Here is a 27456-nt window from a genome sequence, read left to right on the forward strand (position 1 = left end):
TGGTGTGTTTGCTGGTTTCTGAGAAATGTCCCCGACTTTGTGAGATCTGCCGATCTGTGAAACGTGCTTGAATTAAAGACAACTGGAACGTGCCTAGAATATTTAGTTGGCAATGACATAATGTGACAGTGCATCATGAAGAATCAGGATGGATGTGGCTATGAGAAGTGTGCAAAGGCCAGACAGAAGAGATTGAGCGAAATTAATGTTGTTCACAAGATAAAAATGTTGACAGTGGAGAGAAGGTAAATTCTCTATGCAATTTGTTTTACTTTTGGACACAGAAGTTCTGCTGGATGATTTAGCACGCTGCTCAGCTAGCAAAGTAGCTATCTAGCTAATGTTGGCTAGCAGCTCTGTCCTAACGAATCTTGTTTCTCATGGTTTGAGTCCTTTAGGTGCCTTTTGGCAAATTCCAAGCAGGCTGTCATGTGCCTTTTACTGAGGAGTGGCTTCCGTCTGGCCACTCTACCATAAAGGCCTGATTGGTGGAGTGCTGCAGAGATGGTTGTCCTTCTGGAAGGTTCTCCCATCCATCGCCACAGAGGAACTCTGGAGCTCTGTCAGAGTGATCATCGGGTTCTTGGTCACCCCCCTGACCAAGGCCCTTCTCTCCTAATTGCTCAGTTTGGCTGGGCGGCCAGCTCTAGGAAGAGTCTTGGTGGTTCCAAACTTCTTCCATTTAAGAATGATGGAGGCCATTGTGTTTTTGGGGACCTTCAATGCTGGGTACCCTTCCCCAGATCTGTGCCTCGACACAATCCTGTCTCTGAGCTCTACGGATAATTCCTTTGACCTCATGGCTTGGTTTTTGCTCTGACATGCACTGTCAACTGTGGGACCTTATATAGACTGGTGTGTGCCTTTCAAAAAAAAATTCTCCAATCAATTGAATTTACCACAGGTGGACTCCAATCAAGTTGTAGAAACATCTCGAGGATGATCAATGGAAACAGGATGTACCTGAGCTAAATTTCATGTCTCATAGCAAAGGGTCTGAATACTTATGTATAAAAGGTATTTCTGTTTTTAATTTTTTATAAATTTGCAAGCATTTCTAAAAACCTGTTTTCACTTTGTCATTATGGGGTATTGTGTGTAGATTGAAGAGGCAAAATAATAATAATTTAATCAATTTTAAAATAAGGCTGTAACGTAACAAAATGTGGAAAAAGGGAAGGGGTCTGAATACTTTCCGAATGCACTGTACATGTTGGTAAATCATTTATAGAGAGCACTCAGAGCTTAGATATACGTAATAACAAATAATAATATGCCATTTAGCAGACGCTTTTATCCAAAGCGACTTACAGTCAGGTGTGCATACATTTTTACGTATGGGTGGTCCCGGGGATCGAACCCACTACCCTGGCGTTGCAAGCACCATGCTCTACCAATTGAGCTACAGAGGACCAGTATAGGCAGTATTGGATACTCATCACTACATACATGAGAGAAGATTCAACACTTTGTTAAAGATGTTCAGTCAATGAATGGGGGGTATGAAGACCAAAACATTCAACATTGTGAGAGGATACCTCCTCCACTGTTTCACCAACCAAAGGTATCATTTCACACCAGAGCGTTCACCATACTTGGACTATCACAGAGAAGTGTGTTCATATAATCTGGTAAGGGGTAATATGTTTGGAATGATGATTGAATATTGTCCTGGATGTAAATTTGGCCAGGGCATCAGGGTTTCAAAGGTGGGTCAAGACACATCATGAAAACCAACCGCTTCTGTTCCTGGGACAGAGCACCAATGCATCACTCCCAAAAGTAAGAAAATAGCTATTGTTCAACTGTGCAACTATTGAAAATAAGGCTGCATGATGATACTGTACATAAGGGGTAATCCTTTAAGCATTTGTAAGTGTGTTTATAAATGGTTAATAACTGGAGGTAAATATTGGCTCACTATTTGGCAAACACTGACCAGTTATTGCACTATTTTGACCAATGCAATATAACATTTATTAATGGTTTATAATGCATTTACAAATGATTAAATAATAGTTAATAATGTAATTATAACCCCTTTATAAACCCTTTACAAATGGAACCTTATTACCCAATACTGTTCTTGCGTTGAGCAAGAACGAAAGATGGACGGTTCTCACTCTGAAACATTAAGTTAATTCACATCTCAAAGGACAAATAGGAATGCTGCTTATTCTATTCTCCCAGCGGCTATTTTTTTAAACCATTGCAGTAGAAAATGGCCGTTGCCTGGGGAATAGAAAGAGAATGGGGTGGTGGCAAGGGATGCTGAATACAATAGACATCTTTATTCTCTTAAGCACATGGCCTCCCAGGCAGTTCATTACAGGTCAGATTTAATCATAAATTTGACATTTTGAAATAAAACTGCCAGGGCCCCTCACGCAGGAAAGTGTCATTTCAATAGATAACTATATCAGATACCTAAAACAGATTAGGGTAAGGATTAAGAACTCTATTCAATCCATATCGCGGAAGTTCAGCCTTACAGCGTGATTGAAATTTAAAGCCAAAGTTCCTGCGTTAGCTGAGACTGCATTCACAATAAATGCTGCATATGTCGGCTCAATCAGACATGACCTTTCCTTTTCTGTCGTGCAATCTGTAACGCTTCAGCAATACAGATTGAATAGAGCCCTAAGTGTAAATCTTCAATGGTACCAACAATGCATTTAGATTTCAGAGAATATGGCCTACATTTATCTAGAGTCGCCATTTTTCAAGGAATGATCTCAAACAAAGTGAATCAATCAGAAAATCTAATTCGACATAACCGGAGGCTGAAATTGTCGTCTCTTAGCACTAATTGCAGTTTTCCATTGGCTCCCATCACTTTCTGTGGTAAACAAGTGTATTATTGTCTCTGCAGTCATTCATTAATCACAAATGACATTTTTGTTCAAATTTCAGAGCAGCCTCAACCTTTATTTGTGATCACTTGGATGTTTAACGTAATAATAGTTCAACCTGTAATGAGATAATTAATCACAGTTGACAGTACACAAATTAATGATTGCCATTCCTTAACAAATGGAATAACACCCCCATGTAGCCAGCAGCTTTCACAAAAGGGAAGAAACAATAGGTGCCAGGCCTCCTCATACGTTCAGTTCATCCCCGGCATTTGTTTTTTTGTTATAGCAAAGTATGAAAAATGAGATCCCTATTTGTTACAAAGAGTGGGAAATGAAATGGAAACAGCCCACTCAGCCAGAATGGGAAATAAATTATTATCCTGTGTTGCCTGTCTGTTCTTTCTGCTACGAGACACAGTGATACATGCAAACTCCAACAATTTAGTGTCACTGTCTCACATTGTGTCTGTGCATGCATTTGTGTGTGTGCATGCGTGTGTGTGTACGTGTGTGTTTAAATGGATGGGAAAGGCAGACGTACACATTCCTTTTTGTTGTAGTTATGATGGATGTTTCTCATCCCATGCAGGGGCCTGTCACTCTGTTTCCAATGAGTCAATAACACTTCAGCTACTATGTATACATATTCATCACGTATGCATCAGTCTGTATGTGTACATTCCTCCATGTGTCCTTCAAGTTGTCACAGCCTAGCATGGCGCCAACTGGCAATGGCAGCATTCTGGGTAGGCTACAGCTCTAAATCAACATGCGGGTTAGTGAACAATCACATAGCTAAGACTTAGAGTTCAGTTATCTAACCAAAAAGACAGTAGGAGGACTACTGCATACTAGTAGCACTACTGCATACAGCAGTATACAGTATACTCTTAGAAAAAAAAGGTGCTATCTAGAACCTAAAAGGGTTCTTCAGCTGTCCCCATAGGGGAACCCTTTGAAGAACGCTTTTTTGTTCCTGGAAACAAAAAGGGTTCTCCTATGGGGACAGCTGAAGAACCCACCCTTTTGGTTCCAGGTAGAACCCCTTTGAGTTCCATGTAGAACCCTTTACACAGAGGGTTCTACATGGAACCCAAAAGAGTTCTACCTGGAAACAAAAAGGGTTCTCTAATGGGGACAGCCGAAGAACCCTTTTGGAACCCTTTTTTCTAAGTGTGTATACTTCCTGAGCAGGTCTAAGATGAAGACTGCTCAGTATCTGTAACATTAAATCATGCCCGTAGTCTCTTTATACACACAGCTACAGTATGCATATTCATTGCCCAAGACTCACTTTCATGAAATATAGGAGAAGTCAGTGTAGACTTGATTAATTAGACCGTTCACCAACATATGCTACAACGTCTGTCATCTCCCATATCCTGTGAACACGCTTGTCACACACCTGAAGCTGAGCAGCATAGGTGTCAGCCACTGAACAAGGACGAGGAAGCGCTGATTTGTTCAGACATTACACATTATTTTTGGAATCAGTCTTGTACGTTGACGCTGTTGGTCATAGTAATTATTCCACTTGGCTCAGGTTACCCAGTTGTCTTATGTTGTGGGCTATGATGCTACAGAGCAGAAATAGAGTGTCTTCCATACCTGTGTTTTTTCTGGAGTGAGCTGGAAGATTAGCTTATTCAGGCATGGCTTGTTTAGTGGTGCTTTCTGTAACGTGAGTGCCCTCGTCTACTCAGTGAATAGTATGGGGATATATTTACGCAGGTGATCCTAAATGGTGCAATGCACAGTAGGGATGAACTGACATTTCATTGGCTCTTAAAATGGGATAAGAGTTAGATAGTAGAGGTAGTCTACCCTCTTAGAAAAGATATGCTATCTAGAACCTAAAAAGGGTTATAGCTTAGTGGGTAAGAGCGTTGTGCCAGTAACCGAAAGGTTGCTGGTTCTAATCCCCGAGCCGACTAGGTGAAAAATCTGTCGATGTGCCCTTAAGCAAGGCACTTAACCCTAATTGCTCCTGTAAGTCGCTCTGGATAAGAGCGTCTGCTAAATGACTAAAATGTAATGTAAAAATGTTATTTGGCTGTGCCCATAGGAGAACCCATTGAAGAACCCTTTTTGGTTCCAGGGAGAACTATTTTGGGTTCCATGTATAAGACAATCAGAAATACTGTTAGAATATTTTTCTATTGACTGCCATAGCCCCAAATAAAAGTATTTTGGTTGGGGTCATGAGAATTTTCAGATATCAAATAGGGTCTGCCAAAAAAGTTTGGAAACCCATGGGTTAGCTACTGCTTGGTGTAATACAGTGAATTTTCAACCAACCTTAGCTTGGCGATACTGTCTTCGTCCTCGATTCGTGGAAACGGGAGACTCATAAAACGTCTGTGTCCACAGTCCCCAAGTCCAGAACAGGCTATGGGAAGCGCACATGACTACATTGAGCCATGACTACATGGAACTCTATTCTACATCAAGTAACTCATGCAAGCAGTAAAATTAGATTTAAAAAAACAGATAAAAATACACCTTATGGAACAGAGGGGACTGGGAGGCAACACAAACATAGGCACAGACCCATGCATACAAACACACGATAATATACGCTCTATACACACATACACATGGATTTTGTGTTATAGATATGTGGTAGTAGAGTAGGGGCCTGTTGTGAATGTATTGTAATGTTTCAAAAATTGTATAACTGCCTTAATTTTGCTGGACCCCAGGAAGAGTAGCTGAGCAGCTAATGGGGATCCATAATAAATACAAATACGGGGGTTCGTTTGAATTTAGACAGGGCTCTACAGTGCGACCTTTTTAGTCTCATATGCTCCTAAATACAAGTATTTTCCTGTGCGACTTGGAATTTTTAGTTAGGAGCACCAGTGCGTCGAGAAAAATGTAAGCTGCACTATGCAGAAATTGCTCCGCAATTTCCTGGTTGCTAAAATTCTAATAGTTTGCCTAGTAGAGTACCAAAGTATGAGTCATAATACCCATGGAACCTGGTGGTCAAACAGGGAAATGGTTCCAATTGTTTTTCCACCATTCATTTTTCCCATAGGGAATTTTAAAAACCCTTAAAATAAGGTCTGTGTTTGGTGTGGGCTTGCCCCGGTGTGACATTTTGATAACCATGCAAATCTCTCTAGGACAAGTAGATTTTTATCAATATATTTGCCTGTATTTACCACCCAAAAATGAAATTGTTGCTGATTAGCTGCTAATGTGGCTATCATAAAGAACTACAAATGCCAAGATGATCTGGACGAGACTGCCAAATCGAGGCAAAGGTAAGAATCGCTGGATTAACTATCTGTTAGCTACATTTAGTAATTAATTGACAATTCTTTGAACTATCTTGTGCAAGTTTTAAATTGACACGATACCTGTTAGCTAAGGTGCCAGCTAGAGATGACATGCAGGAGCTTGCAGGGATTTGTAGTCTTGCATGATGTCTACTTTGATGCTAATTAGCATTTTTGAATCTGAGTAAATAGAGCCGAATATATTGATGTGACCTTGCCCAGGAGAGATTTGCATGGTTATCAGGGCTTCATGCCGGGGTAGGCCTACATGAAACACAGCCGTTATTGTAGGCCCTGTGTAGCTCAGTTGGTAGAGCATGGCGCTTGCAACGCCAGGGTTGTGGGTTCGTTTCCCACGGGGGGCCAGTATGAAAATGTATGCACTCACTAACTGTAAGTCGCTCTGGATAAGAGGATCTGCTAAATGACTGAAATGTAAATATGAAATGTAATGAAATATGTAGAACCCTTTCCACAGAGGGTTCTACATGGAACCCAAAATGGTTCTACCTGGAACCAAAAAAGGTTCTACCTGGAACAAAAAAGGATTCTCTTATGGGGTCAGCCGAAGAACCCTTTTGTGTGAGTGTTGAGATGCTGGTGTGATCGCTAACAACAAACAGTACCTGAGAGGACAGTGCCTCAAAAATCGCTCTATATAACACTCTAATATACAGTGGGGGAAAAAAAGTATTTAGTCAGCCACCAATTGTGCAAGTTCTCCCACTTAAAAAGATGAGAGAGGCCTGTAAATTTCATCATAGGTACACGTAAACTATGACAGACAAAATGAGAAAAAAAAATCCAGAAAATCACATTGTAGGATTTTTAATGAATTTATTTGCGAATTATGGTGGAAAATGAGTATTTGGTCAATAACAAAAGTTTCTCAATACTTTGTTATATACCCTTTGTTGGCAATGACACAGGTCAAACGTTTTCTGTAAGTCTTCACAAGGTTTTCACACACTGTTGATGGTATTTTGGCCCATTCCTCCATGCAGATCTCCTCTAGAGCAGTGATGTTTTGGGGCTGTCGCTGGGCAACACAGACTTTCAACTCCCTCCAAAGATTTTCTATGGGGTTGAGATCTGGAGACTGGCTAGGCCACTCCAGGACCTTGAAATGCTTCTTACGAAGCCACTCCTTCGTTGCCCGGGCGGTGTGTTTGATATCATTGTCATGCTGAAAGACCCAGCCACGTTTCATCTTCAATGCCCTTGCTGATGGAAAGAGGTTTTCACTCAAAATCTCACGATACATGGCCCCATTCATTCTTTCCTTTACACGGATCAGTCGTCCTGGTCCCTTTGCAGAAAAACAGCCCCAAAGCTTGATGTTTCCACCCCCATGCTTCACAGTAGGTATGGTGTTCTTTGGATGCAACTCAGCATTCTTTGTCCTCCAAACATGACGAGTTGAGTTTTTACCAAAAAGTTATATTTTGGTTTCATCTGACCATATGACATTCTCCCAATACTCTTCTGGATCATCCAAATGCACTCTAGCAAACTTCAGACGGGCCTGGACATGTACTGGCTTAAGCAGGGGGACACGTCTGGCACTGCAGGATTTGAGTCCCTGGCGGTGTAGTGTGTTACTGATGGTAGGCTTTGTTACTTTGGTCCCAGCTCTCTGCAGGTCATTCACTAGGTCCCCCCGTGTGGTTCTGGGATTTTTGCTCACCGTTCTTGTGATCATTTTGACACCACGGGGTGAGATCTTGCGTGGAGCCCCAGATCGAGGGAGATTATCAGTGGTCTTGTATGTCTTCCATTTCCTAATAATTGCTCCCACAGTTGATTTCTTCAAACCAAGCTGCTTACCTATTGCAGATTCAGTCTTCCCAGCCTGGTGCAGGTCTACAATTTTGTTTCTGGTGTCCTTTGACAGCTCTTTGGTCTTGGCCATAGTGGAGTTTGGAGTGTGACTGTTTGAGGTTGTGGGACAGGTGTATTTTATACTGATAACAAGTTCAAACAGGTGCCATTAATACAGGTAACGAGTGGAGGACAGAGGAGCCTCTTAAAGAAGAAGTTACAGGTCTGTGAGAGCCAGAAATCTTGCTTGTTTGTAGGTGACCAAATACTTATTTTCCGCCCTAATTTGCAAATAAATTCATAAAAAATCCTACAATGTGATTTTCTGGATTTTTTTTCCTCAATTTGTCTGTCATATTTGACGTGTACCTATGATGAAAATTACAGGCCTCTCTCATCTTTTTAAGTGGGAGAACTTGTACAATTGGTGGCTGACTAAATACTTTTTTCCCCACTGTATAACCAATTTGTCATTGTATAGAGTGGGGGGAAAAAAGTATTTAGTCAGCCACCAATTGTGCAAGTTCTCCCACTTAAAAAGATGAGAGAGGCCTGTAATTTTCATCATAGGTACACGTCAACTATGACAGACAAATTGAGATTTTTTTTTCTCCAGAAAATCACATTGTAGGATTTTTTATGAATTTATTTGAAAATTATGGTGGAAAATAAGTATTTGGTCACCTACAAACAAGCAAGATTTCTGGCTCTCACAGACCTGTAACTTCTTCTTTAAGAGGCTCCTCTGTCCTCCACTCGTTACCTGTATTAATGGCACCTGTTTGAACTTGTTATCAGTATAAAAGACACCTGTCCCACAACCTCAAACAGTCACACTCCAAACTCCACTATGGCCAAGACCAAAGAGCTGTCAAAGGACACCAGAAACAAAATTGTAGACCTGCACCAGGCTGGGAAGACTGAATCTGCAATAGGTAAGCAGCTTGGTTTGAAGAAATCAACTGTGGGAGCAATTATTAGGAAATGGAAGACATACAAGACCACTGATAATCTCCCTCGATCTGGGGCTCCACGCAAGATCTCACCCCGTGGTGTCAAAATGATCACAAGAACGGTGAGCAAAAATCCCAGAACCACACGGGGGGACCTAGTGAATGACCTGCAGAGAGCTGGGACCAAAGTAACAAAGCCTACCATCAGTAACACACTACACCGCCAGGGACTCAAATCCTGCAGTGCCAGACGTGTCCCCCTGCTTAAGCCAGTACATGTCCAGGCCCGTCTGAAGTTTGCTAGAGTGCATTTGGATGATCCAGAAGAGGATTGGGTGAATGTCATATGGTCAGATGAAACCAAAATATAACTTTTTGGTAAAAACTCAACTCGTCGTGTTTGGAGGACAAAGAATGCTGAGTTGCATCCAAAGAACACCATACCTACTGTGAAGCATGGGGGTGGAAACATCATGCTTTGGGGCTGTTTTTCTGCAAAGGGACCAGGACGACTGATCCGTGTAAAGGAAAGAATGAATGGGGCCATGTATCGTGAGATTTTGAGTGAAAACCTCCTTCCATCAGCAAGGGCATTGAAGATGAAACGTGGCTGGGTCTTTCAGCATGACAATGATCCCAAACACACCGCCCGGGCAACGAAGGAGTGGCTTCGTAAGAAGCATTTCAAGGTCCTGGAGTGGCCTAGCCAGTCTCCAGATCTCAACCCCATAGAAAATCTTTGGAGGGAGTTGAAAGTCCGTGTTGCCCAGCGACAGCCCCAAAACATCACTGCTCTAGAGGAGATCTGCATGGAGGAATGGGCCAAAATACCAGCAACAGTGTGTGAAAACCTTGTGAAGACTTACAGAAAACGTTTGACCTGTGTCATTGCCAACAAAGGGTATATCACAAAGTATTGAGAAACTTTTGTTATTGACCAAATACTTATTTTCCACCATAATATGCAAATAAATTCATTAAAAATCCTACAATGTGATTTTCTGGATTTTTTTTTCTCATTTTGTCTGTCATAGTTGACGTGTACCTATGATGAAATTACAGGCCTCTCTCATCTTTTTAAGTGGGAGAACTTGCACAATTGGTGGCTGACTAAATACTTTTTTTCCCCCCACTGTATATGGTTTTATATATTACTGTATATCACCTTAAATACCATGTGGCTGGGTATACAACGAAAGTATTCAGACCCCTTGACTTTTTTCACATTTTGTTTGCCTCATTCTAAAATAAATTAAATACATTTTTTCCCTCATCAATCTACACACAATACCCTATAATGACAAATTGAAAACAGGTTTTTAGACATTGTTGCAAATTTATAAAAAATAAAAACAGAAATACCTTATTTACATAACTATTCAGACCCTTTGCTATGAAACTCGAAATTGAGCTCAGGTGCATCCTGTTTCCATTGATCATCCTTGAGATGTTTCTACAACTTGATTGGAGACCACCTGTGGTAAATTCAATTGACTGGACATGAGTTGGAAAGGCACACACAAGTCTATATAAGGTCCCACAGTTGACAGAGCATGTCAGAGCAAAAACCAAGCCATGAGGTCGAAGGAAACATCACGTCTGGAGGAAACCTGGCACCATCCCTACAGTGAAGTATGGTGGTGGCAGCATCATGCTGTGGGGATGTTTTTCAGTGGCAGCGACTGGGAAATTAGTCAGGATTGAGTGAAAGATGAACAGAGCAAAGTACAGAGAGATCCTTAAAGATAACCTGCTTGAGAGCACTCAGGACCTCAGACTGGGGTAAAGGTTCACCTTCCAACAGGACAACGACCCTAAGCACACAGCCAAGACAACGCAGGAGTGGCTTCGGGACAAGTCTCTGAATGTCCTTGAGTGGCCCAGCCAGAGGCCGGACTTGAACCAGATCCAACATCTCTGGAGAGACTTAGCTCTGAAAATAGCTCTGCAGCGACGCTCCTCATCCAACCTGACAGAGCTTGAGAGGATCTGCAGAGAAGAATGGGAGAAACTCCCCAAATACAGGTGTGCCAAGCTTGTAGCGTCATACCCAAGAAGACTCAAGGCTGTAATCGCTGCTGCCAAAGGTGCTTCAACAAAGTACTGAGTAAGGGTCTGAATACTTATGTAAATGTGATATTTAAGTTGTTTATTTGTAATACATTTTCAAAACATTATAAAAACCATTTTTTGCGTTGTCATTATGGGTTATTGTTTGTAGAAAAACGATTTAATCCATTTTAGAATAAGGCTGTGGAAAAGGTGGAAAAAGTCAAGGGGTCTGAATACTTTCCAAATGCACCGTATGTCATGTTTAGGAGGCTAGCAACACATTTAGAAGTTCATTGTCAGAGATATTAATTTCTCACCCAGTTAACACTGCAATGGGTTTTAGAGAAAGTACACAATAAACGTCAGCGATAGGTATAAAATGAAGAGATGCCAGGTACCTGGGCATTTGACATTTTCACAACTCCATAACTGGAAACGGTGGTGTTCACAAGGTGTCCCTTTTAATAGTATGCAGTGCAAAACATTTTCTCAAGTCCTCCACTTTCCAGGCAGAACACCTATTAATTATAGACTGCAAGCCAAGAGCTGCAAATGATCCAGTTTGAGGGACTTGTCCCCTTTGCGTCCCCAGGACTCATTGTTCTCCCCAAGCCTCACCATATTCATCATAGTTAAACACAATGGAAATATCCTGGTGTGGTTTTTCATATGACTTAGTGGATTGGTGCCAGTAGTTCACAGGATTATACAGTCCGAATAGTAGTTACTCCCAGATGGGGAAATTGGTTTGTGGCATACAGTCAGGGTAGGGTCAAGCCAAAGAGTCTACTGGTTGAAGTAAAAACCTTCTGTGATTTAGCAGTATAACCAGGATGGACAACACCAGTAGCACAGGCTGCAGCAATTTGTATTAACATTCCTCTCACAACCTGAGACAGAGCAAACATAGCATTTTATGACCAAGATATTGCTGCTTGGAGGATTGCAAAAATTAGTTGACACTTCATTGCCACTGTAGAACAACCCTCTTCTACTTACTTTCAAAAGCATCCCTCACTGTGTGTCAGCAAATCACCAGGGGATGGGAGACCTTGAATCCCACCCAGTAGCTAGCTACCTCTCCTTGGTGGCTTCTTATTTTAATGGAGGAGTCTGCTCCGTGTCTGAATGTATCTGAAGGTTCCATCATGTATAGCAGGGATAATCAACTAGATTCGGCCGTGGTTCTATTTTTTCTTGAGCGGATGGTCAGGGGACTGGAACATAATGACAAATAATTTGTAGACTGCAAATTGACCACAAGAAGCTCAAACAGATACCATATTTCACTAAAGCATAATCATTTCAAATTTTGCTTGCTTTTGTATACGATCACATATATCTCTTTATTATGAGTGGGAATACTTTGAAAATTAAAATAACTTGGAGCTGATTTTCTGGTGTTTTTACAGTGTTTAATGTCCCCCCCCCCCTCCCCCCCCTCCCCACACACACACACATAAATGTATAGCCTGAGCCCGGGGACTGAGGAGGCTGCAACGTGTGGTGTTCAGCTCTGCAGGGCCCCTTATGAGCTGGCTGAGAGCAGACTGACTTGTCGTGACAGGGTTTGCCAATAACTGAACCTGACAGACAGGTGTGAAGCCCCCTACCGCCAAATAAGAATCTAGCCCATTACCTTGGCGACTGCAGCCCCCCACTGGGCGGTTGACAGCCTGGGGGATGAGGTGGAACTGTTGTCGTGTTGTTGTGGTATAGGGTGTGTGTGGGCGTCTGACAGAATCCCTATGTGCTGCTATACCACCACAAAGAGAGCCACATACATACCCTTTCCTGGGTATCAGGCTCAGATGGTCGTTTTACCACATCTCATATTAAGGATGTATAGCAACAGTCAGCAGTAAAGCACAATTCCTTGGATAGACAGCCACCCTGGCAGACTGGTAGCTAACTTCACCAGTCTCAGACATCCATATCCAATAGACATGAATCACTTCAAGTCATAAACCTAAACTATTTGTTTCACTGCCTGGCAGGCAAATGCACAGTCAGAGAAACAGACTTGACTGAAATATTCACCAAGCAAATTAGAGTTTCAGTGCCAGCCCGAATGCTTTTGATTTTTCTTTGCCAGCCACACAGTGCAGATGTACGGTATAATATTTCTGTAGGTTTCTAATGAGCATCATTACTTCAGCATTGATGTTGTGCCAAATGAACTCATTGCATTTTTTAAAAAGCCACAGTTATTTAAAGCAAGTGAATTGAACATTAAAACTGTATCAAAAAATCTGCTTGAGACTCCATCACCGTAATTTCTCCCACAATGAATGGGGAGGGATGAGGAAGTGTTGAGGGAGAGGTGGGGTAAGGGGGTTAATTTCTAAATTCTGGTCACGTTCATAATAAATCTGTGGGAAAGGTCAGGGTTAGGTTGAAGATAACAAAGGTTAAAACAAGAGGATTCTAATATCCCATAATGCTTTGCAGCAACGAGGAAGAATTCTAAACAATGGGACCAGCGATGCTAGTTAGTAACGGCACTGGTCCATCTGTTTATTTTAAAAAGCTTCCTCATGGAATTATTAGCCTGTCCTAACCTGGGTATCTTCAACCTAGGGTCAGGGAACACCTGGCTCTTGAGGTCAAAAAGCTTTGCTGATTTAGTCCTAGAGAAAGTAGATTGGGAGGCTGAATCCCCCAAATGAAAAGGAACATATGGGTTTTAGGTATCTGTCCTTGATCTTGATGGAAATTCCAAGCCACATTGGTACACCAGGCAGTGCCTTTGCTTTTAGATGGACAAGGCATTCTCTGGGCTGTATGTATATGTTGTACAATATTCTATCCAAACAAAGGTTTCTCTAGTTTGTCTAAACTCATTTTCTCTCATGGGTCAGAGAGGAGTTTGGATGGGGAGTTGAATTCCTTGAGTCAAAGCGTGTAAGTTTACAGTATGTGTTCTATTACTGAGAACATCACGCATCAGTACTTTCACTGTACTCCAGAGAGGGAGCGAGAAAGAGAAATCTAACAAACAAAAAACATGATAAGCTCAGCCTGTCCTGCTTCTTGACAGGATGCTGAAATTCAGTAATTGTTACAGGAGGAAAATTCCCTCAGGTGAAAAATTTAACATTACACAGAGTCCCTAAATATCTACAGCAAGTCTTGCAGATATATTTCTGAGGGTTGTCATGGCAGAACCACCATACATTGCTTGAAAAACAAAAACATATATGTATTCCCTCTTCAACATTTAGCTATTAACAGTATTTAGCTTAATGTCATTGTGCTATCCTGTAATCATAATGTTAGATAACTGGCTCCACCTACAACTCTTATTAGGAAGTCCATTTGCTATTAACAGATTTAAGAAGCATCCCAAAACTTTAATGCTATGTTTCATAGTCTCGGTAATACTTGATTTGGATAATCCCATAGACCTTTAGTCTAAGTTTTCAGCCATTTTCTCCAAGATTGAAGAGCTAAGAACTGTTATTTTATGGAGTAACAATGGAAGCGAGGCTTTCAGGTAGACTACAGTGATGCGGGATGTCAGCAGGGATCCTGTTTGATTTGTTATCTGTGTTTAGACAAGCTCCCCTGGGATGAAAACCTGAGTGAGCCTCGTGGGTGGCACAGCAAACACACCATGTGTGACAGGAACAGTCCATTGACGTTTTTGATACACTACTGTATGTTATTTTACATTTCAGTCATTTAGCAGACGCTCTTATCCAGAGCGATTTACAGGTGCATACATTTTCATACTTTTTCATACTGGCCCCCCATGGGAAACGAACCCACAACCCTGGCGTTGCAAGCGCCACGCTCTACCAACTGAGCTACACTTTCCTTTCTTTCAAAGGAACATAAAAGCACAGGTAAAAAATACACCAGGATAGGAACAAGAATCCCAAACCAAGTGAAATACAAGTGCAGTACAACGCAATCACATCCTTTGCAACTTGAGAGAAGCTCTGTTGGATGAAGGTGAAAGTCTTTGACGAGTTAAATGCAAGTGAAATAGTGGATATTCAAGCGCTCTAAAATAAGACGTTGTTAGCAGCTTCCAAATACAGTTTAGCAGTCCCTTTAATGATGTTCAGGTAGGAGGCAGAACATAGACAGGGCCCTCCCCATGACTTCAAAGCCAGAACAAAAATATGAGGCCAGCACACTTACTTTTCCTTACAAAAGGAGACAGGAAACAGTTTCACTTAACCTCAAAGTAGACACAAGTGGAGCAAAGTTTGGTGTGAGGACAGATTCCTTGAATCTGTTTCCAGCAGGATATTTCCACTATCCTCCTTCTGTGCCCCCTCAGTCACAGCCAACTGTTTAAGTCTGATGACCTCTGTCGGTTCCTGTGGAGCCCTCTGGACATGTGCCAGAGACCACAGACACGACTGAAGCCTGAGTGTCCCCATGAGTTTTCCAATTATGAGACACACAGAGTGGCCAGAGAGACACACAGTAGCCTGTCCAGGCTGCAAGGAAGACTTGGCCTGTTGTCAGGATAGACCAAGGAGTTGAGGTGACAGGACTATGGACCATTCCCAACTGACTCATCTCATGTTGTATAATCAGTCATTACACATCAAGCACAATGCACTGTGCAATGTAAGACATCCACCTACATGGATGAGCTAGTGGTATTCTCCTTGCATAAGAAGAGTCGTGACACATCTTCGCTCTAACATTCTAAGGAGTAAGATTATGTCCCTTATTTTATATTTACATACTTAAATACGACCTTACTTTGCATGTGTCACTCGAAATGAGAGGTGCTGTATGTTGTTCATTTGCATAATTTAACCGATACAACCGCGCGGGTGGAGGAGGAGGGGGCGGGATTAGGACTGACGCGGGTGTTAGGGGCTGCAGGCACTGGGCACAGCTTGTTTGTACTCCAATAGTGGCTGCGGGGGTGAACACACCAGTGTCAGGATCAATGGGAGCTGCAACTGAACACATCAAAGCCAACCACAGTGTGAGGCAGGGAGAGGGGAGGAGGATAGCTCTACAGCAGTCAGACTGCGTTCAGACCGCAGTGGAATGACGCATGCTGGTGGAATACTGTACTGTAGTTGCAGGAGGAAGGTTTTGTCCAGGTTAACTCTACTCCTGTGCTGCAGAGGTTTAGCCTCAGAGGAGCCTCTGATCTACAGACTTGCAAAATGCATCAGTTCATTCCGGAACATATTACGCAGAGCTGAACTCACCAGCATGCGTCATAGCTCACACATATCTCTCTCCTAAGGTAACTACCCCTCACCCTGTTTGAAATCAATTATTCAGGATAGGCTATATCAAGGGAAAAAACTCTGAACAAAGGTTATTACAGCTCAGCGTGAACAGATTCATAGTGGTACTTTAGCTTCAGTGTACAAAGATGGGATTTCTGTTTAAGATGTTTTAGAATATGACCAGATTTATACAAATATCAGTAGATATTGCTGATACTGTGTAAACTTGCAGTCCTAATAACCACAAAATTAATATACAAACCATTCTGCCTTAAAACATCCGTGCATCAATCTAAGTAACATAATAAAAAAATCCCCATCAAAATCCGTCAGTTTAAGATAAAATATCTGCATCCGCCTATGTCGACTTTCCACATCTGCGGTGGAAGGAAGGTGGCCAAGCTACAGCGGCGTTTGTCAGACCATGAGACATTCCGAAAATAGGTCTTCTCACTAAAACATCTGTAGCGTCTGAACAGTTTAGCCAACAATCTAATATGGCCACTATGTAAAGATGAGACTCACACGATGGTGTTCTCTGTTTTGCTCTACGACCTCCACAAGACCCACGGGACGCCGATGTGCCTACTTCTGTCTTGACCAGGGCATAAAATAATGCATCTGCCACCGGCCAGATGCAGGTAGATTTTGGTATTGGTGGGTAAGAATGTCTAATTCACCAGCCACAATGGTGGGTGGTCAATTCGCAGGGCTCTACAGTGCGAGCATTACATTCGCATTGTGAATAAACATAGAGTCAAAAGTCAAGTATGAGCATATGTGCGAGTTGCGATTTCTAGCAGAAAAATGCTGATGTAGCTGTTTTGTTTCAGAGCTGCTAATCACACAAAGAAATATGAATCCTACATCCCACCTCGTACCGCAACAGCTTTGCACACTGTGATTGAAGCGCTGAAAGATACATTTTTGGAGGCGCTGGGACAGGCATTAAAGTGGGTCTAATTTACTCAAGTCAGCAAAGTGATACTGTCCTCGTGTTTCTTGGCTATTTTCAATGTTTTGTTCAAAAGCTCGGTTGTTTTTCAAGTTAGTTTGAATCTACTACTAGTCACATCCCAGATCTCACACACACACAGATACACCTGACATGACTCCAGTGGCCCCATTACCACGGTAACCTCCCGCCCTTAAAAGGGCAGCTGAACATTTTGTCTCATCTGATATTTTGGTTAAAAGACTCAGGTCACAGAAAATGAAATGAAATTGAGCAATATAGCACATTACTTCTTACTAATACATTTCTTGTTTTATAAACATTACAAGCATGGTCATCAGTTTTTTGCAGTAATTATGGTGAAAAATGATTTTGGCTGGTAAAAAATCTGAGTGGCTGGTAGACCTTTTCATCTACCTGCTACAGTGGCTGTTGGAACAAAAACTACATTTTTAGCTCTGATCCGAACCGTTTGGGCTACAAACTATATGACCACTCTATGGAAAGATGAGGTAGGCACAAACATGATGGTGTTCTCCATTTAAGTGTCATGGGACTTGTCTGAAGGTAACCCGGTACCTGTTAAAAAAAATTATGGAAGTATGGAGGTAGTTTTGTGCCAACAAAAAAAGGGGTTAAATACACTACATAGCCAAAGGTATGTGGACACCCATTCAAATTAGTGGGTTTGGCTATTTCAGCCACACCTGTTTCTGACAAGTGTATCAAATCGAGCATACAGCCATGCAATCTCCATAGATAAACATTGGCAGTAGAATGGCCTTACTGAAGGCCCAACGTGGCACTCTCATACGATGTCACCTTTCCAACTTGACTGGCCTGCACATAGCCCTGACCTCCACACCATCTAACACCTTTGGGATGAATTGGAACGCTGACTGCGAGCCAAGCCTAATAAGCCCAACATCAGTGCCTAATGCTCTTATGGCTGAATGGAAGCAAGTCCCCGCAGCAATGTTCAAACATCTAGTGGAAAGCCTTCCCAGAAGAGTGGAGGCTGTTGTCACAGCAAAGGGGGGACCAACTCCATATTAATGGCCATGATTTTGGAATGAAATGTTCGATGAGCAGGTGTCCACATACTTTTGGCCATGTAGTGTATGTGTCCAAAAAACAAAAATGTTTCCTGAGCTTTCTTATATCTCCTAGATAAAGGACAAACACTTCAAAATTGTATTCCTTATTTTTTTAACTGTCTCTTTTGCCATTATGAATGCGTTTCTATGGGCTATATATTAAAGGCCAAATTCAATATTCTATCAAATAATTGTTTTATTTTTGGGGGTATACCTACAGGGGTCCAACAATTCTTAATCAAATAGCTAAATTATCCATGGTATGACCTTCTTAAAACAATTCCATATGTTAGCTTAGTCACCCCCCCCCCCCCCACCCCCCGACCCCCCCCCCCCCCCCCCCCATTCTGAAAACTTACTTAAGTCAATATCTGTCTCTCCAGATCTGTCGGTCTCTCCCTGGTGATTATTCAAGGTCACAGCATATGCCAATAACCCTAGAGGCTGTAGCTGTAGCCTAGTGACAGAAAACATTTGGAGAGAGATCAGGCCGAGTTCACTAAACTGTCAGTCATATCTAAGATGTCTGTATCAGGGTCATACAGCAGTCATGATCTTCCTTCAAATAACCAGGACCACATCCAATTAGAGACTGCTACTCAATAGTGATGGGGGGAAAAAATCGATACAATTACATATAGCAACATTATTTTGGACGATATTATATAAATACTTTGACTCTAAGTATCGATTTTTATTTTTAGCATTAGCTAGCGCTAGTCGGCTGTACTTGCGCCAAAATACCGGTATTTTTAATCCTATAGCTTATTTTCCATCTTATTTTTTAATAGTGAGCCAACATGTTTTCAGCACTTTTATTTCCATGACTGATCAAAACTCATTTTCTCATGCTCTCTCTGCAGCAGACATATAGTAAGCAATGTGTTCGGAACATCAAATCGCAATAAAATCACAGTATCGAAACACAATACATATAGAAACGTGAGAATCGCAGTACATATCATATTGGCACCATAGTATCATGATAATATCGTATTGTGAGGTCCCTGGCATTTCCAAGCCCTATTACTCAATTCACAAAACATACACAGGACGTGTTTACTTCCAGTGTTGCTTTGCTTATCATGAGAGTATTCACTATAGCCCTTATTGTTTTCATTTAGTTATAGATTTTCATTATTAACCATTTGGTAAAGCAAAAGAGTGGCATGAGGCATCTGCGTGTGGGGTACCCTGATCATTTTAAACCCCTGACTCTGGCATGGTTTCATTGTGATGTAAGGCCATAGGTTTGTAGGGCAACCTAGCCCCTGAAGTGACTCTTCTTATCAACTGTATGCAAGAATGTCTTAGGTTTGTCTCTTGGGGTTGTCTCTTGCCAACCCCCATGGTCGGTCTCTCTCTCTCTCTCTCTCTCTCTCTCTCTCTCTCTCTCTCTCTCTCTCTCTCTCTCTCTCTCTCTCTCTCTCTCTCTCTCTCTCTCTCTCTCTCTCTCTCTCTCTCTCTCTCTCTCTCTCTCTCTCTCTCTCTCTCTCTCTCTCTCTCTCTCTCTCTCTCTCTCTCTCTCTCTCTCTCTCTCTCTCTCTCTCTCTCTCTCTCTCTCTCTGACCATGCTTAAAATAATGCATTGTAATACTTGTTAATGCTTAAGCTTACGCCTTGTATAATGTCATCATTCATTTTACTAAGTATTTAAATACACTTGTATTTAGAATTCAATTCTCAGACATTTATTCATTGCCTATTACTGTGACTCAACCATAGTCACGTGCATATTGCTATTTGTCTTGTGGAGTCAGATAAACATTCTAATAGGCTAATTGCTTAATCTTATTACGAGTCGCGTGTGATGTACAGTGGGGGAAAAAAGTATTTAGTCAGCCACCAATTGTGCAAGTTCTCCGACTTAAAAAGATGAGAGAGGCCTGTAATTTTCATCATAGGTACACGTCAACTAGATCCAGACAATCACATTGTAGGATTTGTAATGAATTTATTTGCAAATTATGGTGGAAAATAAGTATTTGGTCAATAACAAAAGTTTCTCAATACTTTGTTATATACCCTTTGTTGACAATGACACAGGTCAAACGTTTTCTGTAAGTCTTCACAAGGTTTTCACACACTGTTGCTGGTATTTTGGCCCATTCCTCCATGCAGATCTCCTCTAGAGCAGTGATGTTTTGGGGCTGTCGCTGGGCAACACAGACTTTCAACTCCCTCCAAAGATTTTCTATGGGGTTGAGATCTGGAGACTGGCTAGGCCACTCCAGGACCTTGAAATGCTTCTTACGAAGCCACTCCTTCGTTGCCCGGGCGGTGTGTTTGGGATCATTGTCATGCTGAAAGACCCAGCCACGTTTCATCTTCAATGCCCTTGCTGATAGAAGGAGGTTTTCACTCAAAATCTCACGATACATGGCCCCATTCATTCTTTCCTTTACACGGATCAGTCGTCCTGGTCCCTTTGCAGAAAAACAGCCCCAAAGCATGATGTTTCCACCCCCATGCTTCACAGTAGGTATGGTGTTCTTTGGATGCAACTCAGCATTCTTTGTCCTCCAAACACGACGAGTTGAGTTTTTACCAAAAAGTTATATTTTGGTTTCATCTGACCATATGACATTCACCCAATCCTCTTCTGGATCATCCAAATGCACTCTAGCAAACTTCAGACGGGCCTGGACATGTACTGGCTTAAGCAGGGGGACACGTCTGGCACTGCAGGATTTGAGTCCCTGGCGGCGTAGTGTGTTACTGATGGTAGGCTTTGTTACTTTGGTCCCAGCTCTCTGCAGGTCATTCACTAGGTCCCCCCGTGTGGTTCTGGGATTTTTGCTCACCGTTCTTGTGATCATTTTGACCCCACGGGGTGAGATCTTGCGTGGAGCCCCAGATCGAGGGAGATTATCAGTGGTCTTGTATGTCTTCCATTTCCTAATAATTGCTCCCACAGTTGATTTCTTCAAACCAAGCTGCTTACAGGTGTCTTTTATACTTATAACAAGTTCAAACAGGTGCCATTAATACAGGTAACGAGTGGAGGACAGAGGAGCCTCTTAAAGAAGAAGTTACAGGTCTGTGAGAGCCAGAAATCTTGCTTGTTTGTAGGTGACCAAATACTTATTTTCCACCATAATTTGCAAATAAATTCATTAAAAATCCTACAATGTGATTTTCTGGATTTTCTTTTCTCAATTTGTCTGTCATAGTTGACGTGTACCTATGATGAAAATTACAGGCCTCTCTCATCTTTTTAAGTGGGAGAACTTGCACAATTGGTGGCTGACTAAATACTTTTCCCCCCCACTCTATATAATATATAATATACTGTATATACACATATCAAATATTACTGCCCACTACAGGTTTTCATTGTCTATTAGTGTAATATATAACCTACAGGGATTTGGTGCCAATCAAAAGTGCATCAGCATAAAAAGTGTGTCTTTGTATTTTATGTTGTAACATGAAACACATTATTGAGTGTCATAAAATCTGCTCAGTTAAATCCCAAAGTGTGCAGGGAAGAAGCTATGGAAAGATCACTGAAATTACTTGAGCAAGCAGGAATAGAGATTACTTATCAAGTGGAGAAAGTCTCCAGCGCTTGAGGCAGTCTTTAAGACTTCTGCACTGACACTACTACAGTACATTCGGCAGAGTGAATCAAATCTATTATTACAGTATATTTCTGGCACAGGCACAAACACAAATAATATGGAAACCATTTGACTTATCATTATTTAATACATATGTTGAACAAAAGGAATTATAGTACTGGTTGACTAGATCAATAGTGGACCCAGGGTCTTGTCAGTGGGGTGAGAAGCATCAAGAGGCACGCAGGATTCGATTGCAAAATGGTGGTATTTATTTACAGTTGCAGAAAGTGAAGATGGATCCAAAATATGAACAGCATGTTGAGGAACACTGACAAATACTTTGAAAACAACAAACAATAATCTAAATGGCAAACATACAGAAGCTACGACTGGCTTCTAAGGCAGAGCACCTTCAAACTAGACGGAGAACCTATAACTTAGACAGATCATCAATAATTCCTCAGTTGAGAGCCCAGGGCAAACATGTCATTCCTTCCAAACTCTCCGGAAATGAGAAACCTGAATAGGTTATAAGACCACCTAAACAGGTATTTCATTCCCATCACAATCAATACTTATCAAATGTCATTATATAAATGGCCAATACGTTTCCCAATATCAGGACATATTATAACATAGACATATAACAAATAAATGTATTAGGAAAACTGAGCGTGTGCGCACTTGCTGGGTAACCACGTGGCTGTACCAGCGCTCACTCTCCAAATCGGTCCACAAACAATCCACGGTGGTGAGTAGGCTACAGTTTGGTGAGACAATGTCACTTTAAACTCTAACAAACAATGTTAACATTTCTACTCGCGTGTGATCTTTTGTATAACTGTGGGACATAGTGATAGGATATGCTTGAAAATGCTTGCATGAAAACTAAACATAAGCAAACATTTGCAAGCTATGTTTTGGACACAGTGCCCTTCGCTCCCATTTTCCAAGGACTTCTGTCCGGCAACGGCATGGGAAGTCTACCTAGTAGCCAATATCAGTGTGAAGCAATAGTACACCCATCATTAGTACTTTTAATAAAAAATTAAACAATTGTCCGTTTTACAACTGAAAATGTACATCTATGTAAAACGAACAGTGACATTCGACTCAGGGTCGTATGTCACTATAGCAGAGCGCCTTCGACCCACCCACTCCTTTCCACATGCCCACTACTTTCCTTTCGACACACCCACTCTGTCATGAGCCTCTCACTCCACCGGGTTACCACCTTAATTTTCTTCCACTCTGCTCACCACTCTCTCTACTCAGCCTAACTAGCTCCACCTGTCCCTGCTCTGCTCTGCTCTAATTACTCTGCCAGCTGCGCTGCATTACCCACTACCTCTCCCAGTATTTAAGGCCCTGTCTTTCAGCTCTCCGGTGTCAGATCGTCTGCAAAGCTCACACCCGGAACCTGTTTGCTCGCGCTTCTGGCTCACCCTGGTTTTGTGACCCCGGACCTGCCTGATTTTTGGATACTCTTCTGCCCCAGGAGATCCAGACCTGCTTCTGCCATAACGACTCCTGACTACTCTTCAATCCCGGTAACTCTGACCAGCCTTCTGCCTTGCTACTACGTATTTTGGATTTCCCTTGAACTGTACTGCTGCCTTGTTTCATTCCGCCCTGTTGTGTCTGTGTCTCCCCCCCCCAGGACTTCTGGACCACCCACCACCGGCTTCATAGGACGCATCGCTGCCACTGGGGGGGGCACAGACCCAGCACATTGGACGGGATCCCTGTTACCCCTGGAGCCTTCATTCACTCCCTACTTCCCTTTTCCTTAAGTTTTAATAAACTTTCTGGTGTGACGCAATTGTGGTCCTCTGGTCGTCTGTCTGAACCGTGACACACTCCTTTCCACACGCCCACTACTTTCCTTGACACACCCACTCCTTTCCACATGCCCACTACTTTCCTTGACACACCCACTCCTTTCCACACGCCCACTACTTTCCTTGACACACCCACTCCTTTCCACACGCCCACTACTTTCCTTCCGACACACCCACTTTCCCATACTCCGGTCACCATATTGGGCTGCAGCTACCACCTTTTCGATTCTCTGGGACATTTTGATAGAAAAATATATCAGACAGACAACTCTCCCAACAAATCATGAGTTTGGGTAGGCAGGGCTTAAAATGAGGGCGGGAATTGTGCTCATGTTTATCTAGAGCAACAAGTGAATACGTGCCGTACTGTGATGCACCTTCTATTTCCGACTCATCCTCTGTCCCAACTGATTTCAGAACTTCTACAGACATGTAAACTGGAGCATTGGTACATTGTGGAAGGCAACCCGTCTGTCTAGAGAGACTACGTGCTCCACAGTACACCTAATTTCATGGAGACATAAAGGGAATATATTTGTAAAGGATGTTATCAAAGGATGCACATTTTACTCTGAATTGTATTCTTGTAGACAAATATACATTACCAAAACTATACAGTTTATATTATTACCATATTCTTGTTCTCTCCACAAAAAAACTAAAAACAATGTTGCCCTTGTGAATGCCGGGAAAACACAAGACTGACTTGTCAAGTTACTTTAAAATGTGTTATCACAGGCCCTTGTCTGTAAACACTTTTCACTCCCAGAGAGATGAAAGGGGTGGTTAATGAAACAACTCTGATAGTTCATAAATATTTGATATACTTTGCTCAATTATGTTACCACCAGCCCACCAAAGACCTTTCCCCTTAGGAACAAAATGTACTTCATATGTTTTACTAGTTTAATATCACTTATCTCTCAAATAGGTCGTCAGCTTTTAACACAGCCAATCAAGCCTCTACATTCTGTAAGTCAAGAGTCCTCTGGACTGATATGAGAACACTGAGAGCTGACTGCATACTCACAGTGATTACCTCTGTAAATGAGAAATGACCTACAGTACTAATCTTGAACGAGAGCCGACTTGATAATCTCATAACAACTAATCTTTAATAAGAGATTGAGTTGTACTAACTTCCAACATTCCTCCCAGCATACAGTGAGGGAAAAAAGTATTTGATCCCCTGCTGATTTTGTACGTTTGCCCACTGACAAAGACATGATCAGTCTATAATTTTAATGGTAGGTTTATTTAAACAGTGAGAGACAGAATAACAACAAAAAAATCCAGAAAAACGCATGTTAAAAATGTTATGAATTGATTTGCATTTTAATGAGGGAAATAAGTATTTGACCCCTCTGCAAAACATGACTTAGTACTTGGTGGCAAAACCCTTGTTGGCAATCACAGAGGTTAGACGTTTCTTGTAGTTGGCCACCAGGTTTGCACACATCTCAGGAGGGATTTTGTCCCACTCCTCTTTGCAGATCTTCTCCAAGTCATTAAGGTTTCGAGGCTGACGTTTGGTAACTCGAACCTTCAGCTCCCTCCACAGATTTTCTGTGGGATTAAGGTCTGGAGACTGGCTAGGCCACTCCAGGACCTTAATGTGCTTCTTCTTGAGCCACTCCTTTGTTGCCTTGGCCGTGTGTTTTGGGTCATTGTCATGCTGGAATACCCATCCACGACCCATTTTCAATACCCTGGCTGAGGGAAGGAGGTTCTCACCCAAGATTTGACGGTACATGGCCCCGTCCATCGTCCCTTTGATGTGGTGAAGTTGTCCTGTCCCCTTAGCAGAAAAACACCCCCAAAGCATAATGTTTCCACCTCCATGTTTGACGGTGGGGATGATGTTCTTGGGGTCATAGGCAGCATTCCTCCTCCTCCAAACACGGCGAGTTGAGTTGATGCCAAAGAGCTCGATTTTGGTCTCATCTGACCACAACACTTTCACCCAGTTCTCCTCTGAATCATTCAGATGTTCATTGGCAAACTTCAGACGGGCGCGGGCGCTGAAGGATTTCAGTCCTTCACGGCGTAGTGTGTTACCAATTGTTTTCTTGGTGACTATGGTCCCAGCTGCCTTGAGATCATTGACAAGATCCTGCCGTGTAGTTCTGGGCTGATTCCTCACCGTTCTCATGATCATTGCAACTCCATGAGGTGAGATCTTGCATGGAGCCCCAGGCCGAGGGAGATTGACAGTTATTTTGTGTTTCTTCCATTTGCGAATAATCACACCAACTGTTGTCACCTTCTCACCAAGCTGCTTGGCGATGGTCTTGTAGCGGCAGGTAGCTCCCTTTAAGAGTGTGCTCCTAATCTCAGCTCGTTTTGTATAAAAGACACCTGGGAGCCAGAAAACTTTCTGATTGAGAGGGGGTCAAATACTTATTTCCCTCATTAAAATGCAAATCAATTTATAACATTTCTTACATGCGTTTTTCAGGATTTTTTTTTTTTGTTATTCTGTCTCTCACTGTTCAAATAAACCTACCATTAAAATTATAGACTGATCATGTCTTTGTCAGTGGGCAAACGTACAAAATCAGCAGGGGATCAAATACTTTTTTCCCTCACTGTATATCGATACTATAAAGTGGAACTACAGTAGGTGCTCACACCATGTTCTCGTTCTCTCTCCTCAGATCCCCCAGGTGAGCTATGCCTCCACGGCTCCGGAGCTGAGTGATAACACGCGCTACGACTTCTTCTCCCGCGTCGTGCCCCCGGACACCTACCAGGCACAGGCAATGGTGGACATAGTCAAAGCCATGCGCTGGAATTACGTCTCTACAGTAGCATCAGAGGGCAACTATGGAGAGAGCGGTGTGGACGCCTTCATACAGAAGTCCCGCGAAGACGGTGAGTCATCTCTATCTCACCTGAACATTATTTTCACTGTTCCACATGCATGCTGGGTCTTATTTAAAGAAATTATGTTTGATTGGCTCCTGAAATCAGGGACCTATTATGACATCACATGGCTTCACAAATTGGTCGGGTATGGAATCTTCCCGATGTTTTGGCTCGCAAACCCTCAGGATCCATAGGTTTATGGGCATTGGAAAAGCTACATTTAGTTAAATTGATACATCATTATCATGTTGCATTTGAGTTAAATTTGCCCTATTGCAATGAAGCCAATCACTTAACATAGATGCCATGCTTTTGTGTGTTAAGCCTAGTGTTGCACTGTCATTTACCTAAGAGTCACTGGCTTGAAAGCGGAATCGGTTGTTTGCTGTTAAAGGTTTCTATCTCTGTGCAATGCAAACACTAACGGAGATTGAATGGCACTAGACCCTTTATGTGGATATGCAGATGTCATGGTGAGAGACAGTCCTCGAATAAAATGCTATGTTCAAGCAGCTGAACCAAACAAAGCAAGGGAACTCATTGGAAATTACCCTGTAGCTTTTGAGTGCTTTTATCTCTGCATTATTATTTCACACAACAGCCTGTATCTGCTTAGGAGTTTTTCAGGTATGGCATTATGCCATTTAGCTGTGTCTCCTTATGAAGCGTTAGAGGCAGAGAGGTCGGTAGTTTTCATGGGAGTTCATCTTGTTGTGACCATGCAGAATTCAAATGAAAGGAAATGACAGTCATAAAAGAGCTGTTCCATTTAAGCATTCCATCCACAGATCAAACAACACCTTTTAGATATAATAGTAATGGCCATTTGGCCCACAGAATGAATGAACAGTCAAAATGAGATAATAATGTTGGCTGTACTATGACGATCATCATCCATCATACACATCATACTGTACATATAGAATAATTAATTCAATTTTCACATTT

The 27456-nt window shown here is 42.1% G+C and overlaps 1 protein-coding gene across 1 annotated transcript in view; it reads left to right on the forward strand.

The window, feature by feature from the left end:
- LOC311150218 (metabotropic glutamate receptor 4-like) overlaps positions 1 to 27456 on the forward strand; it is a gene marked incomplete at both ends in the record, with an annotated part of 241438 nt that overhangs the window by 93580 nt on the left and 120402 nt on the right. Inside the window, one exon of the mRNA XM_084187584.1 lies at positions 26298 to 26514. Within this exon, the coding sequence (XP_084043710.1) occupies positions 26298 to 26514 (217 nt within the window). The remainder of the gene's footprint in view (positions 1 to 26297; positions 26515 to 27456) is intronic.

Source organism: Coregonus lavaretus, assembly GCF_964263955.1.
Source record: "Coregonus lavaretus genome assembly, chromosome: 22".
Taxonomy (NCBI): domain Eukaryota; kingdom Metazoa; phylum Chordata; class Actinopteri; order Salmoniformes; family Salmonidae; genus Coregonus; species Coregonus lavaretus.